General features: G+C 35.0%; 1 protein-coding gene across 1 annotated transcript; it reads left to right on the top strand.

The window, feature by feature from the left end:
* Positions 1-7,649: 7,649 nt before the first annotated feature.
* Positions 7,650-10,201, top strand: LOC119246995 (NKG2-A/NKG2-B type II integral membrane protein-like). The gene is made up of 5 exons (XM_054696771.1): positions 7,650-7,836; positions 8,221-8,316; positions 8,802-8,858; positions 9,368-9,519; positions 10,124-10,201. Exons 1-5 carry the CDS (start codon positions 7,650-7,652, stop codon positions 10,199-10,201), a joined length of 570 nt encoding a protein of 189 aa, XP_054552746.1.
* The last annotated feature ends 2,764 nt before the right edge of the window (positions 10,202-12,965 follow it).

Genomic DNA, 12,965 nt, shown 5'->3' on the forward strand with positions numbered 1-12,965 from the left:
TAAGAACAATAAGCCAATTGTCACCTTGGTCCAAATTAGGTTTTCACAGGCCAATTTGTAACTGACTTACTTCAGCATTAACCAAGAACAAAGAGGAGAGCATTAGCAGGCATTGCCATGGAGACTCCCTAGTTCAGATCTTCTTTGGGAAGTGCAAGAACTTCCTTCTTCTGGGAAGTACAACTTTCCCTCTTTGGGGGAGCACAGGAACTCCCCGCTTCTCGCTTCTCGGGAGTCTCCCCCAATGCCCGGACCTTGTCAAGAGACAGCATGGGAGGCACTGCCTGCTGCAGTTACTGACTCTATAAACATACTTAAATGGTTCTGATGAAAACTTATATTGGAAATATTCAGGTTTAGATATAATCATTAGCCCAAATACATTGTTAGTTGTCACCAAAATATTAGCTAATAACTAATATTAATTAATCTACATGTATGGGTATTAATTTTATGTTATTCTCTACAGAATTTCGCAATCTGAAGAGAAGGATAAAATGTGTCCATATTTAAATTTTATCATGAAAAAAGTGTCTTTTCAATCCTGTTTAGAAAAAAAAAAAAACTTTGTATCTGTAAGCATCAGGCACCTTGGCTTACCTAAATTTGGTAAAATGTCACTCATCATCTGTAAAGTCCACATTTCTAGCTTTTGGTTATTTTCTTAGAATTTTATATAAAAATATTATTTTTTAGAACATTATCAGTTCACAATAAAAAGGTGCAGATATTTGTCACATCCCCTGTCCACAAACAGGCATTAACAACATTAACAACATCAGTAAACAAAATGGTGCATCTGTTATGGAGGGTGAATCCACATTGAAACATAATAACCATTTAAACTTCATAGTTTACTGAGCTTTGCCCTTGGCATTAAAGACTTTATTCTAAATCTTCATATTAATTATATGGGAAGATATACTCCCAGGTACATATTATACCTTTTTTTGTTGTCTATTAAAATAAACCATGTATAAATTATGAATCCTAATGTCAAGAAGTGTTATTTCCAAGTACTCCAAGGTGAATAATTCCACTCCTATTTTCTCATGAATTGATTTGTTCTACCCCTTGAAGTTGTTGAAGATTCGACAACCTATAGTAGCAAAGTGTTTAAGTCAGAGACAAGTCAGAAGACATGAATCAGGGAACGTTTGATGTAAAGAATGATTAACTATTTGGTGAGGATAGATCTCAGGCTGGTCTGTGGAGCAGGGATACTCCTTGGCGGAGTATCCACAGTCAGAGGCTGGAGGGCAGAAACTGTGACAGGGCCTCCCTGGTGGCACAGGGCTTAAAGACCATGCTATCAAGCTATTGCCAGCCACTGCAACACAAGATTGATCCCCTGCCAGGGAGCCACCCACCTGGCTCAGCAGACCTCTCCTGACTGGCCTGCTGCTCCCCTCAGCAGTGTATTTCAGTCTGCCTGTTCCGTTCCCCACTCTGTCTCTGGTGAATCCTCTCACCCCCCACAGCTCTGGCCTGTACCCCAGGCGTGTATGCACAAATGAATAAATTTAAAAAAAATTAAAAAGAAACTTCTGGTTCCGCCCACTCCTTGGAGAATGAGTATCAGGGTAATACCCAGGGAAAGGGGAGGTTCCAGGGTCCCTGCCCCACCCTAGGAAGGGAAGAGCTGGGCAGGGAGGAGAAGCTGGGGGGAAGACTGGGACAAGGGAGGAGAGAGCAAGAATCCCTGGAGGAGGCACATGGAGCAGAGAGACATGTGAAAAAGCTTGGACTTGGACTTGTACCAGGGACTTGGGTGGGTAGAAGGATGTGTAGACTTGTACAGATGTGGGTGAGAGACCATGGGGAGCCTAACAATGGCAGCCTTCATTTTGATTTGACTTTGTTCTTTTCCAGACAGACCTGTATGGCCCATTCTGCCCCATTCCTGTGGGAGCCCACCTTAAGGGTGGACTTGTGGCAGGCTTTGGGTCTCAGCAGCCCTGCTTTGTGCCAACCCTGTTTGGTGGGTACTTACTCACAAGGGACTGGGTAACTTTGGGTGCTTGATTTGAAAACTATATTCTTTCTCTTCTCTTTATTGCATACAAATTGTATTAAAGTTATTTTGTATTGACTGTCTTATGCTTTAGAGTATATTTTGATTTTATGCAGTGGATGGCAGAACCTATTTAAAGCAGGCTAATTTGGGGGTCCCCTGTGCTGTAACAAATGGAAACAATATATATCTTCTGAATCAGTCCAAGTGAAATATTATCATGATTAGATTCATATTTGGCAGTGATATCCAATTTCACAGGTAGTATTTGCATCTTTCAAAGTGTTTCATTATTTTGAATAGGTGTTGAGTGGCCAATGTGCCAAATCTACCATGCTGATCATGGCTGAGAGTAGATGCCCATAAAGAAAAAGATGGAGAGAGGGAGAAAGAGAATTTGGGGTGCTATAATCAGACAAAATGCATGAGAAATAGAAAAATGTGAAACCCCCGGTCAGTATTTTGAAAAACGATCAGGAGGTAATCTATCAATATGAATTAAGCGGGACTATCCTGAAAAGAACTGAGAACTAATATGAAAACAGTCTTTCAATGACACCAAATAATCAGTGTCTTTTGGGTTTCTAAATTGTCTTTTTTTTCCCCTGCTGAAATTCAGGTATTTTAAAAGTTACCTTGTTTTATTAAATTCTCTCTCACTCCTCTCTATCACTTTTTATTACCATGCTTAGAAAAATACTTTTATGGAAACAAAAGTATTAATTAACAAAAAGATTTAAAAAGCTAAGAAAATTTACATGGCAACATAGCTAGTTATTGAGAAAATTCAGGAAGAATTTCATAATTTGACACTGATGCAGAAATATTTATGCCTGAATTCTATTACAACCAGAAGAGGTGACTGAGCTTATTATCATTTGCAAAATAAATCAATATTTTACATAACTTTATATTTTGAATATAGCGTATTCTGTATATTCTCCATAAAAGTATATAGTCAATATATAATTAATCATGATTAATTTTATTCAATTTATAATTTATAGCTGTAGCTAATTGCCAAATTTGGGTAGTAAACAGCCCAAGATTGCACTGACATTTAAAAATAAGTGTTTATGTTTCATTCACCCATTTGTGGTTTGACTATTTCAATTGATACAACCTGGCAGGTATTGGCTTGACTTCAGACCACAATGTCAGGTCAGGTTTTGTTTGTTTAAATATATTTTGATCTCTGAGCACTGAGCTACCAGGTATATGACCTTCTCACAGCAGAGAATAGCAGCTGTCTGAGGGGCAGGCAGAAATGTGCTATACCTGTCTGGGCTCAGGACTCAGGCTGTCACCTTCCCACTCACATGATATCGTCAAGAAAAATCACATAGTTAAACACTCATTGATTATCTACCCCCAAGGTCTACTCATGGTGTTCAAAGGCCAGGATGTGGACTCACTGAATAGTAATCTCATCTACTATAATAGTCACAGAAATGGTTTTGTCAATATATTTTGTGAGAAAGATGCATTTGTGAAAAGAAAAAAGCTGGAAAATTGAGAATAATAGTAGTTCCTTCATATCCCATCTAGGTAATTATTTCCTCTGTGCTAAAAATTCTTATGAGGTTGCCTTGTGTGCTACTACAGTCATACATGTGCTCTCCCCAGGGAACTGGATCACCATACAAATGGGGAGGAAACATCTTGGTATGAAGTCAGGGCATAGACCAGAGGCACACAGTGGGGTGGGAGAGAAGAGGGGTCTCAACTGGGGAGGGAAGAGAACAGAGACCATAGTGGGGCCCAAGGGTGTGGTGATGGGAGAACTATGAGGACTGTACCTGAAGGGAGAAAGCAAATACAGTCCAAAAATGAATGACAATATAAGAAAACAAATACAAAAAATAATTTTAAAAAGTTTAGGACATGAACTATGAAACCAGATCATCCGAATGTAACTCTAACTGTATGCTATTAACCCCATGACTTCATTACATGACTTTTTTGGCTCAGATTTCTTTCTTACACAATATGATGAAAAAGAGTCTTATAAATATAATTTACAGTTATCTGTAAATACTTTGAAAAACACTTGAAGAGCATCAGGGTATAATTTAGTGAAGTTAAAAACTAAACCCCTGCTCCTGGCCCAGCAGGCAGATAGGGAGCCTTGAACAGCTAAGGGGATGGATAAGCCTGCCTTGGGGACAAAACCATAAGACCACCATGACCAGAAAAACCAGCCCATCTCCAGGAACACAGAAAGCAGAAACCTGGACATGTTTCTGTGACAATGTCCAGTGCCGAATACCAGGTATTTCAGTACATGCAAACTGGCACCCCAAGTTACAAAGCCTGTGAATACCTTTTTCTTCTCCCTCTGTCTCTGGTATATTCTTTCACATCTCCCCATCCCCCCCACAATAGACCAGAAAAGCTAAATAAGGGACCAGGAAAAAGACTGATTAATACAAAGTAAAAATCAAAATAAACAAGCAACTATAAACCAGAGACACACTATGGGGGGGGAGGGGCAGGGAGAGGAAGGACTAGGGTCAAAATAAGGGGGGGTGCAATTGCATGGGGAATATTAAATGCATACATTTGCATTTGAAAATGCATTTGCAAAATGAAAATGCATACATTGTGCAAAAATGAAAAATGATGTAGGAATTATATAAAAAAATATTAAAAAAAGTTAATTAATTAATTAATTGAAAAAGTAAGGAAAGCAATTCTAGCCACATAAGCACTCATTAAATCCATTTATTTATCCTGAAAACCTATGCTTAAGTTCCATCACCTTAATTTTTTTAGAAAATAATTATTAAAATACACTATATTAAGTAAGAAGTACATAAATGATTAAAAACAAAATCTTAGAAAAATTATTTTTCTTATATTTATGCATGTAAGAACTGTGGTATAGGCCAGAAGAGTAGGGGTGAGAAGATTCACTTGAGAAAGAGTAGGGAGCAGAACAGGTGGATCTATTGAAACACACTGCTGAGGGGAGCAGTGGGTGAGAAAGAGAGGTCTGCTGTACCATGCGGGTCAGCTCCATGGCTGGGGAATGGAACTCTGGCCGCAGCTGTGATAGTTTGATAGCGCTGAGACTTAACTTGAAAAGGGTATTCTTTGCTTCTTACTGAGTTCCAATTCATCCACTTTTCTTAGGTCACTGGATATTCTCACAACTAGAAACAGTCACAAATTATATATGCATACCTATGTTTGTGTGTATATACATATATATATATGTGTATATATATATATACACACATATATATGTATGCATACACAGACCCCTGTATGACTATTTCTATATATATCATAAAGAGTAAGTTATAGTCACTTGTATTATTTTGAGTAATTTTTGAGACTTTATATTGTTTGTCCGTAGATTTCATCCTCATCAGCACTTGTTTCTACTTTTTTTTTTTTGATATAGATCTCTCACAGATATGAGGTGGTGTCTCCTTGTGGTCTTGATTTGCATTTCTGTGATAATGATCATTTTGTCATATGCCTTCAATTTCTGTTTTAAAAGTCTATTTTTTTCTACTCTCCCCAATTTTTGGTTCAGTGAGATTTTTGAAAGTTACCTTTGTAATTCCCTTAATAAATACACTTATGTTTTTATCATTCACAACAAATATTCCTATTAAAACACAATTATAATTGGAGAATGAATGAATGAATGAATGAATGAATGGTGGTAATATTTCAGTCCCTGGATTGATGATATGGTTTAATATTGTTTTTATCAGTGGAAATCTAAATAAATTATTTATGAAGAAAAAATAGATTGCAGGAACTTTCAGACTAGGGAAGAGATGTTGGGAAGATAAGTTGGTATTGATTTTTGTTATAGTCATAGAAAATTTGGAAATGTAGTGATTTTTTGGAATAATCAGTGACAAACATCACTAAACACCCATTGGTAATGGAATGATAATATTATTTTTCCCATTTTAATATGAATGATATAATAAGGACATAGGGGAAAAGTATATAATGTGAAGATTTATGAATCTTGTTTTATAGTAGAAGTTAAACATCTAAGAAGGTCTTAACCAAGTCTAAGTTTTCAGCATTTATGATTGCTTTGGAAACAAGTTACAATCATGGGAGTTCAACTCTTTTTGTTTACTGATACATTTCAGACACATTTGAAAATGGAAAAAGTAAATGACAACTATAAACCCAAAATCTCCTATAGTCTGCAGGTGTGTGATGAGGTGAACTGTCTTCAAAATAGCCAAAGTGTAACAATTTCCTGTCCAAACTGCTAGTGACACATTCATGAGAATTCTACTTTTTCCACTCTTGCTTCACTCTGAAACTTCACAAGGCAGTTCTAAATCACAGATCACAGATCAGAACAAGTGCTGGTGAGGATGTGGAGAAGAGGGAACCCTCTTGCACTGCTGGTAGGGTGCTCTGTGGGCTAGTCCCTGTGAAAATCAGTGTGGAGGTGTCTCCTCCTTCACTCAAGGATGCACAATTTCCTAGCCAACAGAAGGTATGTGTTGCTCCTCTCCTCTCTCTGCTGGTCTGTCTCTTTATTGGAAGTTTATGAAGGTTAGAAGTGAGGCAACTGATATATAATTCCTATGCAATCAAATCAGAAAGAAGATTGGTGTCTTTATTTGAATAACTCAGGTAAAAGAGAAGAGGAAAACAAAATATTTTGAGGATTTCTCAAAATATTTGAATTCTTTCCAGTGGAGAATTAGTCAAGTATATAATATCTGTGCATATTAGAGTTTAAATCAATGCAATTTAACTTCTAATTTCATCAGATCATGGCAAAGAAGAGTTTATTTTGGAATTCATAATCAATACAGGTATAATTCTATATAGTTTAGGCATTTAGCTCAATCTTTAAAATTAGACTCTTAAAATGAATTCATTTCATCATGAAGTTCAAAGGTAATTTCTCATCTATATTCTTAGAGTCAATATAAAAAGTTTTAATGTTAATAGAAATCAGGATGAGACTGCTTCCATAAAATGCTTTTGAATTTAAAAGTATACAAAATGCTTAAAAATAATCAAAGTATTGTACAAGGAATATCATGCTAATAAAACAAACTACTGTCTAATTAATGAGATTACATGATATAAATGTTATGAAATAGAAAAAAACTTGTTGGTTGTATCAACATAATAATTTAAATAAGGAATGTATTATTATTGACAGCTCACAAAATTCAGATTATCATGATCTACATGTATTATGTCTTAGATATTCCTATTTCCATTTTAGATTACTAAACTAAATCTGAGTTGAAAGACTCTACATAAATTTTTATTTTGATCCCTTTTTTTTTATTGAGTTAAAATTAAAACATGATACTTAGTATCAAAGTCAGAATTAATTCTACATCCCCCACATTACAGAGTCTATTTATTACTAAAATTTTGAATTTTTTTTTATTGATTCAATTAGTTGTAGAACTAAGGCAACCTTCATTAACTTGGATTGTTATGGGATCTTCTGGAAGTTTTAACTAGACATGTTTAGACCAGACATGTGTGTTGTTCAACTGCAAAATGAGTCTATCACTCAACTCACACTCCGCCCACAGTGATCTGGTCCTATGCACCATTTATTAAAGACTGAGAAGCATTTATCACAGAGTGCAGTCCCTGACTTTACAGATCAGCAGAGATGAACCAGCAAAGAGTCACCTATGCAGAGCTGAAGCTGGCAAAGGTCTCAAAAAGGCCGCAAGTGAAACCTAAAAAGAGTAAAATCTCCACTACTGGAACAGAGCAGGGAGTAACCTACGCAGAATTAAGTCTTCACAATGCTGTTCGGGATCCTCAGGAGAATGGCAAGTCCTGTCACCTCAAAGGTAAAGTATTTAGTATACAATCAACACAACTGTTCTGGGAGATGCAGAGGGGTGGAGGTCCACAAAGAATAGGGAATAAACTGACATGTTTTTCATTTGTGAGGCTGAGAATTTGGTATTGGAATATGGTATTCTAGAGGGACTCTGATGGCTATTTTTTCCAGGTATTGTTATAATTTACAATTGTTGACAAATAATAATTCATGGTTGTTTTGTTTACTAAAAAAAAGCAATGGTATAATCTGGGGGGAAGATTCCAGTGGGAGATAGAGGTCTTGAGTCAAATTTACATATGACTCCCTGTGCATGTAGATTTTGATGTGTGCAAAATGAGCAACTGCCTCCATCTGTCCTTTCTCAGCGTTTCCATTTCTCTCCCTGCAGGCTTAGCAGCACCTACAGAGAAGCTCATTGCTGGGATCTTGGGACTCACCTGCCTTGTCTTGATAGGCACTATTGTGCCCATGTGGCTTTATACCCGTAGGTAAATTTATGAAAGGTAATTGGGAGGTTTACACATAATGATTGTCGGTGCTTTTAAATATTTCATAATTTTAAGGAATAGAATTATTATGTTAATGCATCTGTTTAATTAAATGTTGAATGGTTAATCTCAGCTTCTCAAATGTACAAAAATACTGAATGATACTAGAAATTATTTTGTGTACATTTAGATATCATGATTCAAAGTCACACTTTAGGAGACTGAAATACTCTATTGAAAACTTTGAAAAGATATTTGAAATTTGGTGACTACATACTATAAGAGATGGTGAAATTTGACTCAATTTCTGTGATATTTTCCTCAAAGATTTATTATTTTATTAATTGTCAGGGAAAGTCAACTTTATTATAGATTATTAGTATAAATCTACCAAAATACAACATTTCTAACTTAGAAATATATGATTATAATTTACTTAGAACACTATCAATTATTATAAGAATTTTTTTGTTTTTTCTAGCTCCTACTAAAAATCCACAAAAGAATGATTCCTCCACAACAACAAATATCCAGAAAGGTACACAAAGATTTCCAAAATTCTGATGTTACTACAGTTTATATTATGTATATAAGTTAGACTAGGTAATAATGGTAATAAATTTTCTGTTAGAACACACACCATAAAATCAAAAAATAAATGTTCATGAATAATGAGGACAGGAGGGGTTCCTCATATCAAACAAAAGGAAGAAATTTTACTTAAAACTTCCACACCCATGTCGGCAATTGGCTCATGTCCTGCTGCTATTAAATGTATAAAAAATTTCACTGTGAAAAATGACTTTATTTACTCTGTGTTAGGACATACACAGTGGATAATTTTTTTTTGTGAGAGTTTGGATCATATGGGCACCTAAATTATAGCATGAGAAGCTGCCCTTTCTCTGTGAGTGTGTGTTGTATGCACCAGTAGTGAGGCTTGTGCATGTGTTATGTACATGCATGTTCATATCTTAGCATGTATACGATATGTCTTATTTTATTAACACAAATAGTTTTAGGTAATAATTCATAATCTCCCTTCAGCATGTCATTGTGGCCCTTGTCCAAAGGGGTGGTTTAAGTACTCCAACAACTGCTATTACTTTAGCGCTGAAAAAAAAACCTGGAAGGAGAGCGTCATGGCCTGTCAGAGTAACAACTCTCAGCTGCTCTACATAGACACTGAGGAAGAAATGGTAAGAATTTCAGTGTCCCAACCACTTTATTGAAGACTTTTACAGGCCCATTTTATATTTATAGACTTCATACATATTTTTAAAAAATTGTATTTTAAAGTTTGCATAAAATTCCATTGTGTGACTTTTTGGATTTTTAAAATCTTTGACCCATTAATGCACACTTGAAAAACCTAGTTTGGCTTTCATAGAGGACCATATTTCTTGTGTGTGTGTGTGTCAAATAAAGATTGCTATTTAGTACACATCAAGGAAGGCAAGACTATTGTGATCGGGCAGATTAATCACCAACTGAATGAAAATTTTATCTGCAGAGCAGATCCTGAGTAGAAGTTCCAGCCCCCAGTACACCCCAGACACCCTGTGTGCTCACTCTTCTCTCCTACTGTCTGGTTATTTAGCCACTGACTTGATTTTTAATTTTATAGATCTCTTTTCTTGTTTATGAACTGAAATGCAATCATATGGTATATACTTTTGTTTTGGTCACATCACTCCTTTTTAATTTCTCAGTAATTCATCTGCATATTGCTTTTATCTGCTGTTTGCTAATTTTCACTGTAGAATTTTATCATATAACATTTTAAAATCCATTCTGTTTAAGGTGCGGGATGTGAATGTCATCTGCTCAGAGATAAAGAAACTTCCTGGGTTCTCTATTTTCAGTCACAGGGTCCCTTAGATGTCCCATCTGTACATTCCCAGCCCTGCTCATGTGTCTCTTGCTGCTAGGATGTGAAGAGTATCCCTGGCTGCTGACTGTTGTCACTGCCCTGAGGCATTGCCTTTGTCAGGCTGCCCTGCTGTTGCTGCACAGGACCCCTCACCTCAGTGCAGGATGGCTCCCCCGAGCCACCTCCTGTTGTAGGTTTGTGCTGACAGATCACTGACTTAGGTCAGAATTTTCCGTGTTCACATGACGAGTGAAGTTCCTAAGTACAAATGATTTGAGCTCATGTTATAAAATGATGATGTGCTGGTGAGAGTTTGTGTCATCACGTACAATAGTTTTCAGCACATCATGTGTATGTGGTATGAGATTGGAATCTGTCTCTTCCTTCTGAAATGTAGGAACTTGTGAAAGATCATATTACTTGTGTTTTTTAAAAATGAAGCCTTTCATCATCCTTATGTAAGTGAAAATTCTTTGTGTTTGAATAGAAATTTATGAAATCCATAGCAGTTTCATCATGGATTGGAATCTACCGTAACAGCAGCAATCATGAATGGATGTTTTTAAATGGGTCAACTACCCACCTAGAGTAAGTTTTATTTAAATAATGTGATAATGGCATTAAACATGCTATTGTTTCTTGGTTTGCTCTGACTCTATAGAACTTAAGAGAAGAAAGGTATGAAAAGGAATATAAGAAAATGATATTAGTGCATTTGATTAAATTGTAGACATGTTGAATGTGAGTAAATCTTGATAAACATTGAAGGACAGCTCAATTTGTCTAACTCCCAACTCTTTCAAGTATTCTATGAAAATTGTCTTGATCCAATTTCAAAATATGTTTGTATTGCAATCAAAAGAAATGCTATTGTTTCTTGGCTTGCTCCAACATTCTGTAACAGCAGAATTATGTCTTTTTCTTTATTACAGGATAGGAGAAACATCATCTGCTAACAATAGCTGTGTTGTGCTACATTCTAACTATTATGCAGATAATTGTGAAGATCCAGATATGTATTATTGCAAGCAGAAGCTTTAAATTAAAACAAAAAAAAAATGGATTCATTTGTGTAACTTTCCATTTCAAGAAATAATTCCTATATTGATTTTGTTTTTGTTCTAATGACATTTTTAAAATAATTATTGAAACACACTATGTTCAGAAAAAGTACAGATATCATTACTTTTGTGTCTGACATTTTTTGATTTAACATTTCATAGTGGCATCCACCTTCAAAAAGATCATTTTTTGGTGTGAGTCCATTTATACATAATGGCAAACTCATGGGTATGGAAAGTGGATTGGGGGTTGCCCAGAACTGAAGGGAGGCTGGAAAGGAAGTGACCACCTATTGGTTCCCTGTTTCTTTTTGAAATGATGAAAGCTTTCTGAATATCAAAGTTAATGAAGTTTGCAAACTCTGACTTTGCTAAATGTCTTTGTCTTATGCACTTCAAGGATGGATGTTATGTTTTGTAAATACATCTTAATAAAGTTGTTTAAAAATAATTCTGGATGTGTTTGAACTACTTAATATTATTTGGAAATTACTTAATATTGATTTCTTATCCGGTATTTATTAGTAAAAATCTTTATAAATCTCCATGTTTAGTTAAGATATAATGGACATATCTTCTCAAATGTTTTCTGAACAGTTTGTTGTGATTTTTACTGTCTTTACAATGAAAATATATGTTTTGTTGATGTTCTTTAACAATAATTTTGTTCTTTTTAGTGTTTGTGCTCTTTGTTTTCTCCCCTCCACTTCTTTTGCAGTCATTTCACCTACCTCTGACTTACACATTTTCAGTTACTTTTATGTGTATTCATTTCTGCCTTTGCTATTTTTGGCAGTGTGTGATTTAAAGCAATCAATATTTCACAAGGCATTTTCACTTGTTTATTTCTCCATAATTTGTATGATTGTGAACATTCATCTGGTCGTTTCTATGGCTCATATGAAAAATAGAAAGATATTACTCTATTCAAAACCATGTAAGGAATTCAAATTTATGTTTGTTGACTTCTATTTTAGGTAAATTCCAGTTAGAGAATTTTCTGTAAAGCTGGAGATGTCGTATGTCTCTAAATAGGGCTTAAAATGGCTAGTGTGGCTGAGATATCAATCTGTAAATTGCATTTATCTTTATTTATTTCATTTGAATGTCCAGATTGCAAGAATTCAAGACAAAGTTGATAAATGACTCTTTAGTGACACCACAAATCTATACATTTTATTAATATGCTTGAACTGTAGAGTGCATCTTTGTAAAATTATACTTACATGTGAATTTATAGAGTATGCACAGGATGCATGTATGTACCAATTGTTAAGTTTAAACTTTTCATAGATGACTGAAAGATCTGCATTTTTGATAAGCAATGAGATTTGCTTAAATATCCATTTATGATTGTTCCCTGCATTTTTCTAAAATCTATATAACTTAATAGTTACATACAGATTTAAAAATATTGCTAATGGCTTCAATACTGTATTCAGCATTCTGAAACATACTCATTATTTCCACCAATGATTCTTTCTACAGGTTTGTGTTGGAAGGTATATATTTTCATCATTTTGCTTTCATCATGCTTTACAGTTTTGTATCCAGCAAACAACTGTTTTATATAAAATAGTCTATGAATTTCAATTGAAAATGTATATCTATATATTTAATCTAATTATTAAATTATATAATGGAAGTGTTATATTGATAAAATATAGATAAAACTGATAAGTATAATATAATTATCATTTACTTTGGGAAG

Source organism: Talpa occidentalis, unplaced genomic scaffold, assembly GCF_014898055.3.
Source record: "Talpa occidentalis isolate TD23 unplaced genomic scaffold, MPIMG_talOcc4v2.1 talOcc4.16, whole genome shotgun sequence".
In the NCBI taxonomy this organism is placed as follows: domain Eukaryota; kingdom Metazoa; phylum Chordata; class Mammalia; order Eulipotyphla; family Talpidae; genus Talpa; species Talpa occidentalis.